The following is a 23,738-nucleotide window of genomic DNA, read 5'->3' on the forward strand; positions in this document are numbered from 1 at the left end:
TATAAGGGAAAACAAGTCCTGAATGCTCCCCTCATGACATTATTTAAAGGCCGATTTTAAGTTTTAATAATGCTAAGTTTCTCGTGATCTTGCACTATATTGCAAATACACAAAAAACATCACATTTGGGCTCAAGAGGAAAAGGTCAAGTCCTACAGTTTACCATAACTTACTGATATCCATGCCTCTCTGTCATGACAATGTGCCTCAAGCTTTTATGTAGCTAACTCCCTCTAGAGGTAATAAGATGAGATGCTGCTTGTTCAGCTGATGTCGACTTGGACATTTTCTCTCTCCGCACCAAACATTCTCCTCCATTAAAGAAATAGATGTTACAAAATAAAAATGATTGCATGGGAATAGAAGTGATCGGACCCTCTCCTACCTCTCCCCTCATCTACCCTATAAACTACCTATTACAAGACACATTTAATGAACATCTGTAAAGCTTGGCTGAATTTTGCATATCAGTCATAATTGTAAATAAATATACAGACTTACTGTAGGCTAACATTATTGAAACTTACTAATGCTTTATTGAAAGAATTATTTTTCTTGATGTAATTTTAGAGAGACATATTCAGATATATCCTGAAAAACCCATAGTACGCTAGAGTCACCATCAGATTGAAAATATTTCTGTGAATTTTTCTGCATGGTGTTTTCCATATGGATAAAATATCATCTCAGCCGGAATGAGGGCTGACTTTGAAAATAACCACCTCTCGCTCACACACTATCACATGAATCTTTGGGGAAAGGGAGCAAGAAGCGAAATGATCCAGTGGGACAAAAGGACATCTTGATTGACATCTGCTGTCAACATTGATCTCATCTAGCTGCTGGAATGTGTTTAACTAAATCAAAACCTTTTTTAAGTGCTACATTGGTTATTATGGATTTTTCCTGTGTGGGGGGAAAAAAACACCTTTTCTGTTAGCTTTATCAAATCTTTTTTAAACTAATAAGAATTTTGTCAGTTTAAACGTGGGGGGAAAAAAATCTTTACACAGGTCACAGGTGAATTTGTTCGGGTCAGTCACACCAATAGTTGATACATTCACATCCGGATTATGATGCGCACTGAAAGCATCACATGGAAGCACGAATCCAGACAGGAATCATAGAGAAGCTACAGTACACACTTCTTAACATAACTCTCTCTCTCTCCCTCTCTCTCTCTCTCGCTCTCTCTGTCTCTGACGCGGGGGGCTTGCCCTCTAAATAAACTTTGGAGCTCATAGGGGGAAGAGAGAGAGAGAGACAGAGACACAGCAGAGGGCTGAAGTCATCAGCGGGCCGGCAAGAGGGGAGTGAATGGGTCCCGCACGCAAAACTGCGGAGGTTTACTTTGGTTCAGTTGCCTGCCGCCGACTGCGAGCGAGAGAGGAGGTGTGTGTTTGACAGCCTAAAGAACTATGAAACATTTAACTTAGGAAATGATTTTGTAGTTATTCGTGTTGGTTCGTGGTGTGGTGGCGTTTTTCCTTTTGCGCTCCAGCTGATGCTGAGATGAAGCCGAGACCCTCGGTGCGTATGGCACATTAGTGTATCCACACACCGGGACGCACGGCGCACCTCCGCCGAGAAACACGGACAGAGGGGGAGACAGGTCACTTTGGAGTTCTACAAATGGATATGTATCTCAAACTTTTTGAGAGTCGTGTCAATCGTAACCAATAATTCTATTTATCTTTTGACCACCACTAATGTTTGATTCTGCTCTCCTCCTGCGCGCAACGGATGAAAGTCGAGCTTTTTGCTGTCTTTGCTGTTTTTTCTTTTTTGGAGGGAATGCTCTTTATCACAGCACGGATAACGGATCCCTGACTCAGTCTGGCTTTCTTGGCGCATATGAAGACCCTCTCCAGGATGTTACAGTCTCAGCGGCCCAGGCATCATTGGGCCACCGTACACTACCATCACCACATATCACCACATAGCTGGGGGTCCTGCTGTGTCTAGGAATTATCTACCCTCCACCTTCTGCCACCGTCTGGGGGAAGAAAGCGGAATCTTATCCAATAAGTGATTTGGTGAACATTGACATTGGCTTAACGAGTCTCATCTCTGGGCTACTATGCAATTACAACTGATCTCCTTTGTTTTGATCATCTTGCACTGCATGGATTACACTGGTTGTCAGCAGCACAGCAGCTCCAGGCACCGGCAACATAAACGTGAGTACGATAAAGTGAAGTGCGGTACGATGCTGCCAGGTGTTTGGTTCACACGCTTAGCACTGTCTTTATGTTCCCTTTTCCTCTTTGACTTTTTATTCGTTTTATTATTGTACTTAACAGCATTTAATGGCCTGTTTTACTCAGACACGCGTCAAGTCACAAAGGTCTCCAAAAATAACCCAATATTCAGTCTACTCTAAATATCTAACTTAAATGACAGGCGCAATCTTATTTGAAGTAAACCGCTAGATTTGTAGGTCACCAAACATCCCTACACGGGCGCACGGCTGGGAACACCGGGTATATCTCCGTTCCCTTGATGTGAGTCTGTGTAGATATAATAAGACAAACTGCAGGTGACATTTGATGTGTTTTTCGCCCTGTATTATATGATTTAAAACAAGAGCAAATGTAAAACTCACGTGTAGCAGGTTATGAGAGTCGCCCTAGTGAAATATAATAGAGATGTTGACAACAAAGTCCACACTCCCTGCTCTCCTTTTTTTTTTTTCTTACATGAAGTTTATACACTTATTAAGTCGCCTAATTTCCGTCTTAAATTGATTGATTTCGGCCAGTTCCAGCGCGGGGTCCAGCCTAAAGACTCTGTGATTGCATGGCACATTTCACGATACCTCCAGCATGGCACCTTCCTTAGTCCGCGACTAGTCCGACTATCTTTCCTTCGAACCGTAATTGGATCAGCCGTTCTGCGTGTCACCTGGAGCCCGCAGCCGCCGCTCTTTGCGCTCGGTCTCCTGGTTCCCGTCGCTCTCTAGCGGTCAGAGCAGCAGACTTCAGTCACGCAGCCTGGTGCCCGGGCACCAGGGCTGCTCCGCGTCCAAATGGATATCCACAGCTGCAGTTCCCATATTTGGCGATGTAGCTTCCACGCTCGGTTTCTTTCATTTCACTGCAACACGTCGTAATTTATGGGGAAAAGTGTCTTCTGCTGTTAAATCGCATGGTGTGGGGTTCACGTGAAACTGAACTCGGAATCATAATTTGAAATCATGTCCCATCTCAATCAAAACACCAGAGATGTTCCACACTGAAAAACTGGACGTATTTCATCTCCCATATATCGCCATGTGGCTCAACATTATGTCCCATCTCTTGACTTATGGTCAGCTTTTTTCCATGACACTATGATATAAGTATCAATAAAGTATATTTTTCTATTCTTCCTACACACACTTTATCATTGAGGGTCTCCAGATGTGCGCTCTGACTAAGTCGGTTAGAGGAGAGCAGTGATAGCTGGAATATTCCATGTATCACTTGCCAGCGTGGCTGAAAACTGTCTGTGATGTACAATAATAGACCTTCGGAGTGATGTTTTTATTCCTGCCACCTGGGGTTGAAATTTCTCTTTATGCCTCTTTCTCTTTACATCTGATCACAGAGCTCAGATCTGTAGTCTGGACCAGAAGGAGCACACTTTTGTTGTGTGCGTTTTTTGTTTTGTTTTTTACCTCATGAGCACTGCAGTGAATTTCTTTTTTAAAAAGCAGAGAGCTGCAGAATCTGGTGTAAACTGTAAGTTTATTCTGTACTTTTAAATGGGGTCTGGGGTTACCTTCCCTCTTGGCAGCACTTTTCAATGTAGTTTAAGTCAGACCTGAAGAGAAAAGCGTGGCTCTTAGTTAAACTGCAGCAAACTGCCATATAAATACATCAGATAACATTCCTGATAATAAAAGAAAAGGAGATGTACCTAGTGTATGTAATCATTTGATTATTCTATCTTAAATGTGTGTATGTTCTGCACTAATGTACAGTGTACTGAGATTTTAGAATCTGCTTTATACTCTTTTAAATGTTTATTTATCCCTGGAGAATATTAAAGAGCCTCTCAACACAGTGTGAGAGAGGGGGAGCACAAGGGTCTTCTGAGAGTACTCTAGCACCTGGTTTCTTAAATTATGCCCCAAGACTAAAAACACTAAAACACACACATTGTGCTTTTTGTAAAATAGTAATTTTTTTTAGTTGGTATAAATTGGCTTCTGTGCAGGATAAGATACTGAAAATGTGTTTTTAGAATGAAAAAGATGAACATATTTTCACTGAAGCATACCCACATACTGAACCATGGTGTGATTCAGTTCCACAGATGAGACAGCAGCACTAAAGCTTAATTCATTGCTGTTTAAGGAAGTTGAAGGTTTAGTTCATGTTCTACAGAGAGGAGTAATATGCCTCGTAGACTGACTCAGTGCCCATTAATTGACAAGTGCTTCTAAGAATCCAAACTTCCTCCAAGGATGCAGATATTTAACACTTCCCAAGATGTCAGGGAGGATGGAGGGATTAGTTGGTGAAGGGGTGAATGAGTACAGACTTCAGAGGGAAAGAAGGGTGAGCGAGTTGGGAGTCAATGACCATTCAGTTAACAGGCCTAAATTACCATGCAGAGACTGAACCCGAGCTCCAAGCTTCCTGTCTGTGATGATGCATCCAAAAATGAAGGCCTAGTCATCTTCATGGAAGATGAAGATGGATGGATTTAGCTCTTGATTTAAAGCTAAACAGAGAATATTGTAAATGCAGGGTTACACGATGGAAACCTAAACAGACAGGCATTTAATACTTTGGGCATTTTTTTTTCCATTTTTTTTTGTTACTCCTGTTTTGTTACCCACTTCTATGTTCTCCATGACCCATCTGTGTTTGTGTGTGTGCATGTGAATGTGTTTATTCATATGTGACTTTTTTGGTATGTTACGCAAGATACCGCTGTCCAAGTGAGGGTTTGTCGGTGCAAGTGTGAGGGCAAGGCCAAATTCCTGCGTCTTAAGACTTCTGTGAATCAGGGCAGCTTGGCAGGAACACATGTGGGCACATGGACAGCAGTTGCAAAGATTGTCTAGGTATTTTAGACAAATCCATGATCTATGGTAAACTGGCAGCTAAACTCCTTTGAGAAGAAGAAAGAGGGCCAGCTTAAGCCATTGGCAGTTCATGCCGATGGCTGGAGAGGAAAACCAACTCCTCGGGTGCTTACACGGGTTGCTTTTGATTTGCCTACCATATGTAGCTACTGCAACTTTTTCCAAACAATGCCTTTGGGAACGGACGTCTCAACGTCAATAACCACCGTCTGGATTTAACTAAGGCAGGGCATTTTTAACAGAGAAGTGAGTTAAACCCATTCCCTCGTAAAGACAGTGATACAGTAACTGTAACATCAGGACCGGGAGCCAAAAACACCCTCTCTGAGCTACACAGCAGCATGGAACCTGTCATTTGTATCTGGCGGTATTCAGTGCATACTGATGTTTTTGTCCACTAAGTGCAATCAAATACTAAACAGTATATGATATACAAGTTTTTCCAGGAAAGTGACCACATGAAATTATACTGTTTTTATTTCTTCCGTTTTAATGCACTAAGGTCTTTAAGACTTTCAGTCCAGAGTTTTATAACCTTTGGATTTTTTGATATGTCTACAATATATTAATAGCACCCCATATATCTATATCTAGATAAATCTGTATCTATATCATGAGCCTAAACACACACTATCATGTTGAAATACACATGCTGTTACTTGGAAGATATTAAAAATGTCTGTGAACAAGGCTGTCAACATACAATTAAAATGATTCAAAGCTGTAACCCGGGCTTTCTTCCGTAGAAGACAAAGTCTGGTGAATCCTCCCACAAAACAGTGAAGAGTGGGGGATGAAAACCCTACTGGAAAATATATCACCATAATCTAAACAGTATAGTACTTATGTACATAAACAGAGTTGTAAACATGGTATAATTTACTGTCACTAGCACTGTGTTATCAGTCACTATGCTGAGATAGTAGGTGATTAGTCCTACACTATAATAAAACACTTATACATGTAAAATAATAACCCTTCGTGATACAGCTGACTTTTTTTCCCTTTGCCCTCATTAGTGAAAAAGGTGACACAGCAAATACTTGACTGAAAAATGAATTGAAATAATAAATGTAATTTTTTTTTTTTTAATCAAATGTTAAGCTAAACATGCAGTTTATGGGCACCGCTGAAGATGCTACATGTGTTAAAACAGTCTTTGTTTTCCTAAAATATTTGAAGCCATTTTTTCCAGCAGACTCTTTTTGTTACTGGTTTATTTACTGTATCTGATTGTGCAACATAAACCGGCAGAATATTTCACTGCCTGCAAGAGTGATAAGTTAAATGCAACATACACTAACATCATATTGTTACATTGCTGGCGCACCATGAAACATAAAAACATTCTTTAAGAATTTCAGCAGTTCAACAGGAGCTAAGTGCCAACACAGAGGTATTGATCTTAGTATTGTATAGCCAAGCATAAAGCATGCACGGTGGTGCCACGGGACAGTCTGACCTGACAGCTGCAGTGAGACCCCACTGTTTGAAATGTATAAACCTGGGTTAAACTTTGTAGATTAAGTTGTCAGCCTGACCCTGTTTTGTGCAGGATGTTTTATGTAGCAAAAAAATAATTAAACCATTAACAAAAACTATAATATTCCATTGTACTCTGCACAAATGACATTCCCACCAGACAGCACACATTCTCTAGAGTCCAGTGTCTGCCGTAGCTTTTGAGTCAGGTTTTGATTGCTGGTGGTGTGTGTGGTCTATATTATTGAAATAGGATGAACTTTATTTTGAAAGTGCATAGCCATTTTTTCAAGTAGCTTCACGTACATGGGATGTTATTCCATGATCCTTGGTTTGTTTAGGCAGCAAGATGATAGTTTTAGAGCCTCCATACAGTACAAAGCTGATATGAATGAGATGGAAAGCTAGAAGAAGTTGGATTACATTAAAGCCAATAAGGTTATGAATTTTACCACTTGGTGTCTTATTGTGTAGTACCTAAAATGGGTCTCTTGGGACTACATTTGGCTCAGTGGCTGAAAAAGAACATGAGGTCAGTGGATATATATTTCCTTCCTTAAATGATTTAGTGCAGAATGAGTTACCGTTTTACAGAAAGGCTGCCAGAAGGTTACCGAGTCCATCCCTGGCAACAACAGAAAGATGAAATATTGCTATGAGCTTTTAGTCAGAGGGAGGGTGATATTACTAGCATGGTTTTACAAGCACTTCCAAAGTGGCTGCCATTGAACTGGGGCATCGTGGCTTATCAAATATTGTGATCTCTCCAGTATTAGTCAATATCTAGACAAGTTATCCATTAAGACCATTTCTACTTTCATAGTTTCAAATTTTCCAAAAAGTAATCTTTGCGTTAATATTTTAGTTTTCATATTGTACCACATGTGAGAATTCATGCGTGCACATCCCACTGTTCCTGTCAACAGAGATCTCTGGTGTGAGCTCGGGGTGCCAGCAGGGTGGCTGTCTGACCTGCTCTGACTACAATGGCTGCCTGTCCTGCAAGCCGCGCTTCTTCATGCATTTGGAGAGGATTGGGATGAAGCAGATCGGGGTGTGCATGACTTCCTGTCCTCCAGGCTTTTACGGCACACGCTCCCCAGAAAGAAACACCTGCACAAGTAAGCCCTAGCATGTCTTATTTTAAACGAACAGGAGTCTGTGGGGACGGTATTAGTAGCCAGACTTCTGTATAATTAACTGTCCACTGAATGGATGGGCATTAGATTCAGTAAAATCCTCTCTCATAACAAACACACACAGAAAAGTATCTCCAACTTCTCTTGAGTTAAATGTAGCCTCTCAACAGTGTGTTTTACTTACACGTGACAAGCATAAGCTCGGGCTCGAGACATTGTCAAATTATATGTCCTCTCTCCATATACACTTCTTTACAAGCAACAGTTCAAGACCTGCTTGTGAAATATGGCGTTAAGTACACACAAGCACGCACACACACACACACACACACACACACACACACACACACATACATGTCCTCATATAACTAAAAAACTTGGTAGTCTTAAGCTTGTTAAGTATGTTTCTGTTTTGTGAAATCAAGTGTTGCTTTATTTCAAATAATATATCACCAGAGACCCTGTAAGACATCAGTCTGCCTGCAGTGGCCTATATTCCTGACTGTATTCTGAGTCAGACATGCACACATGAACACAACCACACAAAGACACACACACACTGACACCCTGTATATTTAACACGCACGACACACACGATAACTTGTACGGTTTAAATAAACCCTGGCGGTGGGTCTGTGCTTCTCCGACAGAGTGCAGGTTGGAGTGCGACTCCTGCTTCAACAAGAACTTCTGCACACGCTGCCGAGCAGGATTCTACCTTCACCTGGGCAAGTGCCAGGAGAACTGCCCTGAGGGGCTGGTTCGCAGTGACACGCAGAGGGAGTGTGTTCCCGGTGAGTGCCCAGAGTTCCCATTTATTAGGGACAGGGATAAAACATGTGTTTTGCCTTTTGACTCCGTTTACCTTGTATGTATCCCCACATTACCCATGTATAATTTACCAAATAATTCTCACTTTGGAATGAAGCATTACTGGTACATAAAACATGTTCAGTGTTAAATGTGACCACTATATTCACAGATACATAACTGTGCTTTTGGTTTTGCAGGGTGCCCTGCAGAGTGTGAGTCATGTGTGAACAGTGAGACATGTACACACTGCCAGCCAGGCCTGTACCAGCTCAGTGGGAGGTGCCACCATGTCTGTCCAGAGAACTACGAGCCCAGTGACAAACTCATGGAGTGCACCCCACAAGGTCAGTCAAGTATGTGCGTGTGGATGTGTCAGAAAAACTAACTAAAGATATCTGTCCTGTTGGTGGGGGACCATGCCAAGTTTCTGGCATCGATATAGAATGACTACAGGTGGCAAATAAGCTTGAAGAAAAGAGAGCTACCGCATTTCAAACCTAAGAAAACATATTAACACGAAACGATTAAATCGATGTTTCCCACCGTCACTTCTCTTCCTCCATTTTTCCCCGGTCAGTGCACTGCGAGGTGGGTGAGTGGAGTGAGTGGAGCCCCTGTTCTCGGTCCGGTAGAACCTGTGGCTTCAAGCGGGGCCAGGAGACCCGCACGAGGCAGGTCATCCAGTACCCATCACCATTTGGTCAACCCTGCCCTGAGATCTCAGAGATCAAAGAGTGCCTGGTCAAGAGGAGGAAATGTCCAGGTAAAGACACCATTAGAATCACTGTGACAGAGTTGCAATATTTCTGTGCCCCAGCTACTGTTTGTTTGAGATCCTGACCCAAGATCCTTATGATCCAGCATCTGAACCTAAAATGTCAAAAAACAGAATTTTGAGAACATACTAGACACTATCCGTTGTAGTTGCTGCTGACACATCACACTCACTGCCAACACTGTATTTGTGACACATGGCACAATCTACTCTCTATGAATTCCAGACTTTGCCGCTTCAGCTTGTATAATCAGAGCTAGTCGTTCTTCCGCTCAGGACTACGACTGTTTACTCAGAGGATTGTCATTGTGGTCAGAGCGAGGACAGTGGGGGGAACACACATGTGTGATGTTGCAATGGGTATGTTGTGTGTTTTCCCATGAGACCTCTTGAGATTTTTAAACAGTAAAACCGCTTTCTCTGTTCCTAGTAAACAGGGAATAGGATGATCATTCCTAACGAATTGAGGTGAAAACTGCTTTCAGACGGGCTCATCTCTTTATAAAACCCAATGCTCTGGAGCATTTACGATCGCTTTGTGTTATGTGCGTACGGCTTGTGTGTGGTAACTGAGGTGGTTGGCGGCTATGGCTGGTTGTTTTTTAGCCTGGACTCTGTAGTGTTAAACGACATATCCCAGACAGGGTAGGAGGCTGAGATCCAGCCCCCTGGGGCCTCACACTTACAGAACAAACACTGTGTGTATGTGTGCATGTGTGCGTTTCTGTGCATATCTGTGTGTGTCTGTGTGTGTGATACAGCAGAAACAGCCAGCTCAACATCAACATCCTCCCCCTGGGAGGCACGCGGCGACCAGGGGATCATATTGGTTTATCCCCACAGCTGCCAATACACACACTTAACACTTATGCACACACACATTCACTTACACCCACACACACGCACACACACACACACACACATGCACACACAAACAGATGCAAACCAACAAATGCACACACAAATCCAGATACAGATACAACCTCTCCATTTCAAACGAGTTAGACAAATGCAGAATTTTGCAGTTGTACACTCCCTTGGACAAACCAAACCAAACACATGTACACACACACACACTGAAATAACTACACAACCGTTGGTATTGGTGGTAATTTGTGAAGAGAGTCAACTGGGTTGACGTGATTTGTAAGGCAGACTGTGAAATGTGCCCTCTGGCACCCTGGCTATCCCCATCTCTCTCACTTTCTATCTGTATCTCTCTACTGATCCATTCCAACCATCCACACACACACACACACACACACACACACTCCCTCATACACCAAAGAAAACATAGACCCCCATATAAGCTCCCTGTTGGCGCTCCCAGTCGGTCGGGTCAGGGACGAGACTTTAGTGTGGAGTCAACGGCTCTGTTGATCTAGCCAGAGCCTGGTGAAGAGGGGGGGGTTGGAGAGAGTCGGGATGAGAGGAGAAAGAAAGAAAGAAAGAAAGAAAGATATAAAGCTGTGTGCAGTCTTACACACTACAGACCCCCTTTATCAACTACTCCCCCGCATGTGATTACCCAGTTGCCCACACTCCGACAGCATCCGCGGTGAATGAGAGCTAATTATCTGCCTCGGTGCGTCCTCTCCTCGGTGTTTACGTTCTGCACACGCTAGGGGGTCAGTGGTCTGACCTCAGAGAGCCCCCAGTAATCCTCCAGCAGCCCTCAGACACTGATACATCCTCCTCCTCCTCTTCCTTTCCTTGTCTTTTTCACTTTCTCCCTCTGGCTTCTACTCCCCCTCTGTCCTGCCTCTCCTCTTCTCGCCCCTCTCCTTGCTACATCGCTTTACTCCTCCACATGAGTACTACCAAGTCTTTGCTCATCTCATCCTCTTTCACCTCCTGTTCCTCCGGTTTGCCCTGTATTTTTCTCCTCTTCTCATTCACTCAAGATATACAAGTATCTTTTTCCAGCTCTTAATTCTTTTAAATTCCCTCATCCTTACCCAAAATCCCCCCCAAAAGATCCTTTGTGTGTTTTATTCTTTTCCCTCTTTGACAATCCTTTTCACACCTCTGAATATACAAATGGAAGTCTACTCTTGGGTCCCTCTGCCTCACATGTTTTGAAGGCTTTTTGTGACCTCTTACTCTCTGTCTTGCCTCTTCAATATAACTTAAGACTTTTCAGACTCAAACTATGACCTTGTGTCTCAGATCTAGAAAATTGCTTAATGTGTAGAAGTTTAAAAGTGACTTTTAAGTACAAATCATTAAACACGTCTCACTTATTAGCGAAACATTTTATGCTCCTTCCCTCATTTTTGCATTTAAACATATCAAAATCAATTTTTACAGTAGGCTATGTAATATGGGAATGAATTTATTTTCACATCAAGTGCCTCCATCTGATGCGCTTCACTTTTGAATCACTTTTGATTCACTTTCTATTCAAAGATGTGCAGATTTGCCTGTCCTAACCCAGAGCCCTTTTTTCTTAAAGAAATAGTTTGACATTTTGGAAAGAGGCTTTTTTGCCTTCTTGCCGAGAGTTAGATGAGAGGATTGGTACCACTCTCATGTCTACATGCTAAACATGAAGCTAGTCTCTGATGATTAGCTTAGTTTAGCATGAAGGGGAAACAGCTAGCCTCTCTAAAGTTTATGGAATCTTCTGACCAGCACCTTTGAAGCTCGCTTATTAACATATCTCATTTTTTTAATCTGTACAGAAAACATAAAAACACTCAGTTTTGGATCTACAGGGAGTTACGTGCTAAGACAAGTTTTTTGTTGCTGGTAGGGTTTTTTTTTTTTTTTTTTTTTACTTCGGACAGAGCCAGGCTAGCTTATCTCCCCTGCTTCTGGTCTTCATGCTAAACTAACCTAATCTTCTCCTGGCCCAAGCCACACATTTAATGCACAAGCATGAGAGTGGTGTTGATCTTCAAATCTCACTCTCAGCAAGAATTCAAATAAGCGTATTACCCAAAATGTCTACTATTCTTTTAAGAGCAGACTCAGGCCTCCAGCTTTAACAGGCTCCATTTCTAATGAACCACTGCAAAATCACAACTTCCAGTTGGTCCTGTTTTAAATTACAGATATAACGTCAGACAAACTGTAAGATTGTAGGAAACATGCTGACATATTAAGGTTTAGACTCAGAAAAACTTGGCTCTGTAGTGCTTGTGAATGTTTACACACACATCTTCATTCACCGCCATCTCTCTCAAGTTAATGCTGGCTAATTTGTCCTTCGATCGACCTGCTGTTCACCTCTCCATCGCTGCAGCCAGAAATACCATTTGCCCTCTGCAAACTTTAGACCCTTTAACTCCCACACACACACACATACAGACACTTGCACAGACTTATTACACACAGAGAAACATACAGTTAAGCAGGCTAGCACCAACCAGTCAGTGAGGGGGGATTGTTACACACACACACACAAACACACACACAGACACACCTAGAGCCCCCCTCATGACATCCAGGCGGCCATGCGGCAGGCATTCCACTTGTGGGACAGCCCATAGCCTTTAATCCCATCCTGGCTCCCGCCAAAAGCTCCCCGGACGACAGAACGCCTGCCACGGAGGATGTGCCACCATAAAGCACACAGTGAGCAAACACACACACATACACACATGTCCCCTTACCCTCTGTGCCCCTTTGCTCTCATTTGTCCGTTTCCTCCCCTCACCCTGTTCTTTGGTTCATTTTATACTCTCTCTGGATTGTTATTCAACTCTTCTACTGCTCTCTTTGTCTCTCCTTGTCTCTTTCACTAACATGCTCACTCACTCACTATGCCAGCACACACATGGCGTGTAGTGTCCCATTCAATAAAGTCCCTCTCTGTGCTCTCAGTACAGTTTACTGAGTCCTGCCCTTTGTGAATGTGCTATAACAGATTTCTAGAAGTAACATTACAGCCACAGACAATTCAGCGGGTCTATACTAGTGGATGTGTTTACAGTGTACAGGCAGGGGTTTGAGGGGAATAACACCGGATGAAAAGGATAACACATTTCTGCATACATTCCCGCTCATTAACAAGAGATTTTAGGAAATTTTCTTAACTTGTACTGATGACAAATACTTGTCACATAATCTACAAAAATATAGAAAGTCCTTAAGGGCATGGCTTTGAGTAAATGTTTCACTTGCTTCACAGATGTCGAAGTAACATCAAATGAAACTACATTTACGAAATAGCTTGACCGTTTGTCCTTAAGAAATAGTTGCAGCATGTAACTATGTTACATGTTACAGGTGCATTTTTAAACTTTGGACGGACTAGCTGTTTCCCCCTGCTTCCAGTATTGATGCTAAGCTAAGCTAATTGTCTCCAGGCTTTAGCTTAAAACTTAACACTCATAAAGAGAGCAAATAAGTGTATTTCCCAATATGTCAAACTATTCCTTTAGGGGATGTTACATTCTTTCCCCTTAAAGTTATTCAACTTGTATCAATAGGGAGCCCTGCAACATCAGTTTAATAGTACAAATACAATAATTTCCCCCCCAAAATAGTGTTTACATATTTTATTTGGTACAACTTTACAATGACTTTTGAATTTGAGTAACATGGTATGACTTCATTTTGTCAACAACCCATACTGTGTATAAAATGTACAAATGTGAGGTCCTAAATGGCATATTTACAAAATAACTTAAGTACCTGACATAAGTGTAAATGATACAATACGAAGTTGTAGTTTAAATAATTGGTCTGAACAAAATAAACTATGCCAAGTATTATAACTCCTGAGCAATCCTTGTATGGTCACTTCTGGATATATTTCAGTTGTAGACACATGGATTCCCCTAAACACTCACAACAAAATTACCAGCTGGAACTCTTATTTTGTAAGAAAAATGTACATTTTTTTGTGAAGTGCTTTTGCATGCTTACATTACTTACTGTACAAGTCTCAGCCAAAACAGGAATGAGTGATGATGAGCTTTTCTCGAACTTTTACCTGCAAATGAAGCTATTTAATGAGTACAAGTTTCAGTTCATAACATAGCTGGAAAAGTCCCAAAGCCAACCACTCATTCAATGCCAGTCTCAAAGTCTTAATGACATTATTCAACACACAGTTTATGAAAAGCCCATCAGAAACTGTTCCAACTAAGCAACTGAAGGTCGGTTTGATAAACACTCCCCTAATCATCTCAACACTGGCATGTATTAGGTTTCTCCTCTGGCTCGAAAAAAGCACAGGGGCTACAGTATGACTAATCCACTGAACTTGTAAATAGTTATGGTGTCAGAATAGTGAAAACAATGAGAGCGAAGGGGACTTCCTGTGTTTATAGAGGACAGGGGGCAGACCCCGAATGAGTCAGTGCACCAGATTACTCCATCCACCCATTCATCCATCCATGCGCCCAGCTATCTTCCCTATCTCTGATTTGGATTCATTTTTACTTACTTTTCACTGTCTTGCAATTAAACCATTTGAAAACTTTGACGTCTAAACTGTGTTTGTGCACATGTTCACATATGCACTTATGTCCACGTCCTGTCCACTTGTCCTTTCCTTATTTCTAGAAGAAGATTAAACACAGTGGGCAGGTAGAGCTTGGTATCACTGGCCCAGAATGTGTGGGTCAGACGTGGCCCCTGGTCCAACCAGAGCCCTGGCTTGATTAATGAAGAGGCAGAGAGGGAGAGGATGAGCGTAGGGGGGCCAAACATGAAGCGGACAGGAGAGAGACAAGAGAGAGAGATCTCTTTCTCTTTCTCCCTGTGTCTGTGCCTACTGCCTACTTCAGCAGTTTCACAATCCCCAACCGGTCAGCCAAGCAGCCAGGCAGGCTGTGCTGCTCCCTTCCACTCACACATGAACAGCAGCAGTACAACAACAGGAAAGGGCCTCCTCTGCTTTCACTTGCAGGTCCTGTCTCCAACCTCCCTGGGGGTGGATCTTGTTATTATCATTAATAACTGTAGCTCAAGTAGAGATAAACCTTCAGCATTCCAAAACTCTTGGTTTTGTTTATGAGATGGTGTTGCAAGAACAGATAAATTGGGGGTTTATTTAAAGGTTTTCTATTTTGGACAAAGGTCTGCTCATCACAGGGAGAGGGCTGCAACAGCTGATCGTCTGACAACCTGGCTGCCGTCTGCGATTAAAGACTGGCATCTAGTGGTGAACTCAGAGTATTGCAATAACCAGTGTCACACTTGAAAGGGGAATTGCACCCTGTAATGTGTTTGTAATGTTTTGTTTTTTGGTCATTTTCGGCAGTTGTATTTCAACATTCTTTATTGACAATGTTGATTAACAGTATTGTGGTAGTGAGAAAAAAATCCTAAAAAAAAATATGGTGGTGGAATGTTTTTTAACTTCATACAAGCTCCTTTTCAAAATGAAAATGGTGCCGAGAAAACAAGAAGTTGATCTTCCCTATTTTACAAACCTTAATTATTTCATTTTGTCAACTTCCAGGAGGACGGAGGAAGAATGAGCGAAGGGAACGGAGGAATCGCAACAATCGCAAAGATAAGGAGAACCAAGAGGGGCGACGAGAGAGGAAGAGGGACAGGGAGCGAGAGAGGGAGCGAGACCCAGGTCAACGTGAAGACTCTGATAACAGGAACAAAACAGAGCACAGGCACCGCAGAGGCCATGACACAGAGCCAGTCTCCCCTGAAGGTGGCCTTGTACAGTAGTGCTCTAATGCCTCCCCACCTTCCTCCTGTTATCCTCCCATTCTTCCTCCTCCAAAACTTCCCCACCCTCACCCACTGTTCGCCCCCCTCGACCCCTCTATGCAGGGGTGTTGCTGCTACCTGTATGATTTGAAAATACTGTCTGTGCACAAATGGGATGGGGCACATTCAGCCACAAGGCTTGGGCCACTCTGGACTTTAAAAAGTCATTCTTTTCTACCCTGTAGCCTCAACTCCTTCACTACCACCACTGAGAGAGAGTCTCTACTGAAAACTGCAGGAGACACTGCTGAGACTGCTGCTGGGAGCCGAAGAACAAAGTGAGAAGAGTCTGTGACTGTGCAGAGGACTGGCAAACAGACGAACGGAGAGATAAAGACGTTACACTATGTGCTTGTTGATATGGTTATTTAATGGGGCCCTGGTACAACATTGCGCATCTTGGTTTTTGAATGTAGATTTTGCAACATTATGTAGAACAGTTGTTTTTATTATTGTTGTTCCTGTTCTTTAGATCTCTTTATTTTATTTGGTGCAGAATTTGTAAAGAAAAAATAAAAGTGAGTTTGCTCTTGCCATCTTGTGACATCTTCATAATCACTACAAACGACAGATGTAGGAGAACCTGCATGCTGTGAATCAAAGGAGTAACTTTTTTTTTAAACTGAAAACCATTAACATGTGTTCTGTATGTGTTGGATGAAAACTAGTTTTATCCAGATAAGTGATAAATCTAATCTACCGCTGTTTTTTTCTTTTTGTGTAAATGGAATCTGTGCTCTCAGTAAAGCTCCTTGACTAGGAACCACAGCACCTGTATGTCAAATAAAACTACAGTGGGTTTGTACCTGTGTCTGTTATCCATTTTCTTATCCGACAGCCATCTTGTGCAATCCAGTTGGATAGGCTTAAAACCTTCTCGGAGTAAATGGAAAGTGAAAGTCAGTACAGTAAGCAGCTACTTATATTGGATTCAAAGGTTGCCATGGCCTCATTTGGGTCTAAAGTATAGCTGCTGCAGGAAGTTTCATGCTGTAATACCTGAACACTTGTCATAAACACTGAAAATCCATCTCAACAAATGTTATTTGGCAATTCAGAAACATATACGGAGTTAACAGTAAATAACAGTGGTGTTTTGTCCATGACAGTAAGGAAGGTCTATTACTTTTTCCATAACTATTATGACACACAAGCAACCTGTAGTTCTTATTGTGTAAGTCCAAATCAACAATTTTGATTGTGTGTTTTTGCAGTGACAATAGCCCCCCTTTCAATTTCCTGCAAAAAAGTAACTGACAACTACCATCACATAGATCAATCTTCACAGCAAGATATATTTTTCAGCTGAGTTGATTCAAGTGTATAATTAATTTGAATTACTTGTTTAATGTTAAGTTTTATACATTTGAACATCTAAAATATTTCAGTGCTTTTAAAGTTTGTCGATAAACCAGACTCGACATGTGAAATGAAGGATGATCACTTTGATCTGGATTAACCTGTTTAGTTTCGTCAGTGGTCCTAAACATTTGGTCACCGTTTCAGTTGTACACTGTCAGGCCAAAATATTTTTTTGTAACAAAAACAACAAATAAAGGCTCATATTTTCAAGCTAAACTGTTTTATTGTTGGAGTGAATATTTTGCGCATCAGTAACATCTATTTGCATCGACAGGCATGATGACAGTATTTCCCCCTCATTCATTCAGCAGAGAAATCCCCACTAATACAGACTGTACATGAAAATATAGTAAATTTTGTTTAAATTTGACATTTGCAAAATATAGATAAGTCACAGTACAGTATGTACACAAATCACAGGTGCAAAATAAAGCCATGTTTGAAAAAGTAAACGGAAATTAAACAGGGGAATGAGGACCAAGGTCAAAAGCAGGATTTCTGCATCAAGACAATCCTACTGCTAAAACAAAAACAAAAAAAGAGGAAACACTGTGACAGATCTTGAGATGTACCTAGATGCCATGTAAATTAAGACGGAACAAGTTATCAATCACAGCTGCTGTTTGTTTTCACCTAACTTAATTTCCCCTGTTCACTTCATATTAGCTACAAAATCCTCGCCCTTCTTGATTGAAGCCTTCAGCTCATCTATGGCGTCGGCCACCAGCTTCTCCTCGAAGGCAGACAGCTTGCCCAGCCCAAGATTCTTCTCAATGCCGTTCTTCCCCAGGAGGAGAGGTGTGGAGAAGTACTTGCACTCTGTCTCCTCAGATCTGACAAAGGCGCACTCCACCACACCTTCCTTTCCATTCATGGCGTCCAGGACAGAGAAGGTGAAGCGAGCACCTGCATAGGCCATGGAGAGGGTGGCAGATCCGGCTCCGGCCTTGGCCTTCACCACCTCCGTGCCAGCCTCCTGGATCCTGCCGGTCAGGGCAGACAGCTGGTCAGCGGGGAACTCAACTTTGGGTGTGCACTGGGAAATGACAGGGATAATGGTCTTCCCAGCGTGACCTCCAATGACAGGTACGTTGACACGAGCTGGGTCAAGGCCTTTGAGCTCTGCCACGAACGTGTTTGCTCTGACAATGTCCAGGGTTGTGACACCAAACACTCTGTTGGGGTTGTAGACTCCATGCTTCTTCATAACCTCGGTTGTAATAGGGATAGTGGAGTTGACGGGGTTGGCGATGATGCAGATCATAGCCTCGGGGCAGTTGCGGGCGCAGGCATCAGCCAAGGTAGCTACAATGGTGGCATTGGTGTTGAAGAGGTCATCACGGGTCATGCCAGGTTTTCTTGGCACGCCGGCGGGGATCACCACGACGTCGCAGCCTTGCAGAGCGGCATCCAGCTGTTCGGGACCCATGTGGCCGGTCACCTGGGCCCTTGTCTCGATGTGGCTGAGGTCTGCGGCCACGCCGGGGGTGTGGGCAATATCATAGAGGGAGAGTTGACTCACCAGGGGGCTATTCTTGAGTAGCAGAGACAGCGGCTGGCCTATGCCGCCCGACGCTCCCAGCACAGCCACCTTGGCGTTGTTCTGAGACGAGGTAGACAAGCTCCGGGCGAGGCTAACGGTAGATCTCACGGCACGGGAAAACATTTTGTTTCTATTACTTCTTTTCTTAATTTAGCGGAAATAAAAAATACCCGAAGAGCCCTCTCCTCTGTGACACCAACGTCCTCTAGCCACGAGCGAACAGGAAGACTCGTGAACTGTCATGCGTCGAAAATGAAGGTCGTGCGATTTTACGTCAAATTGCGTCAACGCGTACTGTTACGTCGTCGTCTTTTATCCCAGCTTCGTTTTTCGGAGGAAAACAAAGCCAGTTAACATTGGAAGTCGGCAAATTAGCGCTGTCAGGCGAATTGTAACTGTAAACCAGACCCGCAGAGCAAAATCTAACGGTAAGGTACGTGTGCATTGTCTGTGTGGTGAGGAAAGGCTTCTCCTTGCGGTTTATGTCGCCCTGCTAAAATAAGCTAGCGCCGCCAGATGAACTCCGTCTATTTGCTGGAGTCAGAGTGCTGCCCTCAGCCTAGCCAGCGATATCTACAACAGGTCTCATTGTTATGGTCGCTTTGTCAGCCGAGAAATCCCTCTGTGCTGTGGGACTGGTGTTTGTATTCGTAACGGTAGCAGCAAACGCCTTGCTTTTGAGTAGCTGCTGTGTATCTAACGTTAGCTAAACAAGTGTGCTCATAGACTGTCACCAGTTAGTTTGAATATCAGATCGTTAGTGGTTGATTTTACTGAAGTAATGTCAGCGATGTCCATCACCAGCTCTGTCATAAAGCCAGCTGGGTTAGCACAAACTTGTAACAGTTAGCTGGGGCAGCAGCTGGTAGACAGTCAACAGAGCAGCTCTTTGTTCCACACACATTAGTAATCTCTTACATTTCAGTAACTAACTTGTAGCTAATCCGTTTTAATATCAGGCTTGAAATACACATTGTTTGTCATGTAATGTTAATGGTTTGGTTGCCAAATAATGTTCACATACGGAATAGCTTGACACCGTGTATCACAATTGTTCATATAGTCAGGACAGGCTGAAAACAAATGCATTTTCACCGAGTGCTCTTTTCTTTTGGCAGTGGCAAATTTGAAGGTCCATCAGCTCTCCTAATGATACATCAGCATTAAGGCTACTTCCAGTAAGTATCAAGTAGCATGGCTGTCAGCCTCGTTTCAGGTCACAAGTGACGGATAGATTATATCATTCGGTATTTGTCATTTTTAGTTTGAACTCATCTTGGGACTGTTTGCTATTTAGTGACTTGCAGTTGAGTGTTAAATGTGATCATGACGCCAGCAGTAAAATAAAAATGTACTTTCATTACAGAGGATATATCTCATTAGAAATTTCCATCATTTGGACCTAAAAGCAAAAATCAAAATAATAATACTCTTGAATATATAATAATTCTGACATGCCCACTATAACCATTATTTACAATTGTTCCCTTTTCTCAGTACTTCCTAAGGATGGCTAGTTGTGGGGAGGTAGACCACTCTGTTAGCTCACTTCCATCCAGTAAGAAAGGCGGCAGCAGCAGTGGTGGTGGAAGTGGGAACAGTGCAGAATCATCATGCTCTGGCTCCAGCAACTCATCCCCAGCCCTGTCTGTACCGGAGTGTGCCATCTGTCTGCAGAGCTGCGTTCATCCAGTACAACTGCCGTGCCATCATGTCTTCTGTTTCCTGTGTGTGAAGGGAGCATCCTGGCAGAGCAAACGCTGTGCTCTCTGCAGACAGGAAGTACCAGACGACTTCCTGGAAAGGCCTACACTTCTCTCTCCAGAGGAGCTGAAAGCATCAGCAGGAGGTCGGGCTGGCACAGCAAGTGATCACGCCTGGTATTATGAGGGCCGTAATGGTTGGTGGCAGTATGACGAGCGAACCAGCCGTGAGCTGGAGGACGCTTTCTCCAAGGGCAAGAAAACAGCTGAAATGCTGATTGCGGGTTTTTTGTATGTAGCTGACCTGGAGAACATGGTGCAGTACAGGCGCAATGAGCATGGTCGTAGACGCAAGATGAAGAGGGACGTTTTGGATATCCCCAAGAAGGGAGTGGCAGGACTGCGTTTGGACACTGAGGGTGTTACTGGAGCCATTGGGGCAGTGGGTCGAGAAAACTCTGCTGATGGTGCTGATACCACAGTAGCAAGTGTACAACAGCAGGTTACAGGTATTTCTTCTACTGTTACAGCCCCTCCAGCCATAGCCAGACCTCCCACCTCCCTTGGTGGTCAGCCTGGCACCAGTACTAGCCCCTCTCTGGAAGATGCCTTCTCCCAGCTGCAAATAAGTCCCAGGTCCACGCCTTCTCATGAGAGGTCTGAGGCTGGGGAAGGAGAGGAAGAAGATGAGGAGGAGGAGGCTTCACCCTCCAGGTCCTCTGATCCTCACACCTCTGTGGACGAGTCTGGCTCTGGGGACTGGAGCGATGATGAGGAAGAGGAGGATGAAGAAGAGGAGGGGGGAGATGGGGAGCGTGTGGAGCCCTGGGAGGATAGGTCACGGAGGCAAAGACTGAATCCAGAGGACAGAGCCCCTCCTGGCGCAGAGTCCGCCTCTCCCCCTTCCTCATCCAGTAGCAGTGGAAGGTCCAGAATGCCCGATGGCCAGTGTACAGTGACTGAAGTGTGAAGTCATCACCGAAACGGTCATCACCAAATGGCTAGGTTCCATTTATTTTTTCCTGACTTTATGTTGTCCTTCACTCAGTCACAGATCAGACGTTGGTGGAATGCTTGGTACAGGAGAAATTACACACTCAGTAACAAACATGACCATGTTTTTAGGTAAACAACTCAGTTTTAGCAATCAGATTTTATACTTTGTTTTGGCTGACAACGATCTGGATGTGTCTGTATGATTTGTTTGCAAGTCTCATCCTATGTACACCCAGCCAGTAGAAGTAATGTTGGGTTTAATATTCAAGTACTGTGCGTTCTAGAACTGAGACACGAGGTACAGCTTGGTAAACAGTCAGATGAATACAGCATGTTTTTTTGAGCCATGGAATCTTCGTTTCATAATTCTCTATCTAGCACATCATGGGAGGTAGGTGTAACAGAGTTACTTTGGTGTTCAGCTGCCATCAGTCTGCTCACTTCTAGCCATTTGGTTGTAGGCATATCGAGTCTGTCCTTTTTCAGTTCCAGAAAAGTGAGGGTTAAAAGATTAGAGTGATTTTTTTCCAGCCTGCTATTGCAAAACCTAGATATTGCTGTTTAAATTTATGATCTAAACCCACAGGGCCTGTAGGTGCCCCATCCAGATTTGTGATGTGCAGTGAAAGAAGGCATAAATAGGGATGTTACTCCTGGAAATGGAACTGTCATTTTCATTATCATGAATTGCTGCATTCTAATCATCTTCCCTTTAACTCTCTCAGCTAACATAGCACGCGGAAATGGGCTTTTAGGAGCTCAAGTCATCAGGCTACTCTTGGAAGGAATTTAATCCTTCATAAATAGTTCCCAATCTCCACCCTACTGAAATAATTTCCTTACCTCAGATTTAACTGATTATGAAGCATTTCCTTCGAAGTTCTGAAAATTAACTATTAACAAATTCTGTCATTTCAGAGCAGATTGTGGTGTGAAGGTTGTTTATACAGATGAAGAAGGGAAGCAGAAGTACTTAATTAAGCTCTTAAACTATGTGGGTATTTAAATTTCACACTTTATGTTTCAATTTAGCAATGTAACTCAGGAGCCAACAGGATTATCGGGCTACCTGCCTAGGGTTTTTCTTTGATTTGATTTCAATTAACCTGCAGCTTTGTGAAACTCTAAAATCTGTAGAGATTAAGAATCCTGTTTTAAATGAATGTGCGTAATAGAAGTACATATCAAATTTATTTTACCTTTTCCAAGCTTTAAATAATTGGCATTTCAATGTAAAGTATGAGTATTTTCCTTTTAAAGCTGTTGAGGCCTCTGGACTTCATTAGTATCTTATCATCCCTGACTAAAGTATTTTCAATTGGTGTGTTTCTAAAGTTTTGTGATTTGTGCGTGTTTGAAGAGAGAGTTACTAAAACACTACTGGTTAGCAGGATGTTGAGAAGTGATAATTTTGGGTTCAGTTTGAGTAAATGTTTTTAATTTGTTTTTGCATTTTTTTGGTTGTAAATCTTCTGATGTATGATGTCTGTGGCAGTAAGAGAACAAAAACATGCCACTGCTATTGGCCATCCTGCAGAAATGTCAAGTTATGTTATTTTTATATTTCTTACATGCTTACATCATCTGCTCAGTTTTAGACTTTCCTTTCTGAAGAATAAAGTTTGTGTAACACTTTTGGCTTGGCAACTTTTTTGTTACATGGTTTGTAATTTAAGAATAAATTGTGTCATTTCATCATCCTAAAAGGTCATTTCTGGCTCGTTCTGTTTTTTTTTTTTTTGTTACTGTCTGATGGGGTGCATGTCAGTTTGATTTTACTTTAAAATATATCTGTCTTTACAGTTACATAAGCGGGACTGTCAGTGTGTCCATTGTTGAGTAATATTTCACGTATTTTTCTCCACACTACGGAGTGTAGAAATTTTTTTTTTCAAGGGAAAAACTCCCATCCTTCCCACTCGATGAGGGACTGAAGTACAGTATATATCATGTCAAATAACAAAGCATCCAAAGTAAGACTTAGATTAAGCAGATGACAAATGGACAAAAAATGATGCTTGCGAAATTCGGCAAAAAAGTCATTGTGGTTTCCCTTTTTGCTCAACAGAGACCATATAAACAAATGTGTATGTACTGTACATCACCGTGAAGCCAACTCTTCACTCCCCCTCACTCACCTCGTAGGTGCTTGGTATTCTGACCA

General features: G+C 42.7%; 3 protein-coding genes across 4 annotated transcripts; 2 read left to right on the top strand and 1 right to left on the bottom strand.

The window, feature by feature from the left end:
- The first annotated feature begins 1,273 nt into the window (after window positions 1-1,273).
- rspo3 (R-spondin 3) lies at window positions 1,274-17,512 on the top strand. Its single transcript, XM_040117456.1, has 7 exons — window positions 1,274-2,180; window positions 7,486-7,680; window positions 8,349-8,492; window positions 8,709-8,855; window positions 9,089-9,274; window positions 15,705-15,919; window positions 16,156-17,512. The coding sequence occupies exons 1-7, from the start codon at window positions 2,081-2,083 to the stop codon at window positions 16,180-16,182; spliced, it is 1,014 nt and encodes a 337-aa protein (XP_039973390.1). The 5' UTR covers window positions 1,274-2,080; the 3' UTR covers window positions 16,183-17,512.
- A 23-nt stretch (window positions 17,513-17,535) lies between these two features.
- mdh2 (malate dehydrogenase 2, NAD (mitochondrial)) lies at window positions 17,536-19,126 on the bottom strand. The gene has a single exon (XM_040117457.1). It carries the CDS (start codon window positions 18,996-18,998, stop codon window positions 17,985-17,987), a length of 1,014 nt encoding a protein of 337 aa, XP_039973391.1. The 5' UTR covers window positions 18,999-19,126; the 3' UTR covers window positions 17,536-17,984.
- A 47-nt stretch (window positions 19,127-19,173) lies between these two features.
- LOC120784036 (E3 ubiquitin-protein ligase rnf146-like) lies at window positions 19,174-23,209 on the top strand. Of its 2 annotated transcripts, none has more exons than XM_040117454.1 (3): window positions 19,174-19,303; window positions 19,994-20,053; window positions 20,373-23,209. In XM_040117454.1, the coding sequence occupies exon 3, from the start codon at window positions 20,385-20,387 to the stop codon at window positions 21,546-21,548; it is 1,164 nt and encodes a 387-aa protein (XP_039973388.1). In that variant the 5' UTR covers window positions 19,174-19,303; window positions 19,994-20,053; window positions 20,373-20,384; the 3' UTR covers window positions 21,549-23,209. The 2 variants fall into 2 exon arrangements, with proteins under 2 accessions (XP_039973388.1, XP_039973389.1); XM_040117455.1 differs by having other exon boundaries at window positions 19,181-19,308.
- The last annotated feature ends 529 nt before the right edge of the window (window positions 23,210-23,738 follow it).

Source organism: Xiphias gladius, chromosome 22, assembly GCF_016859285.1.
Source record: "Xiphias gladius isolate SHS-SW01 ecotype Sanya breed wild chromosome 22, ASM1685928v1, whole genome shotgun sequence".
In the NCBI taxonomy this organism is placed as follows: Eukaryota; Metazoa; Chordata; class Actinopteri; order Istiophoriformes; family Xiphiidae; genus Xiphias; species Xiphias gladius.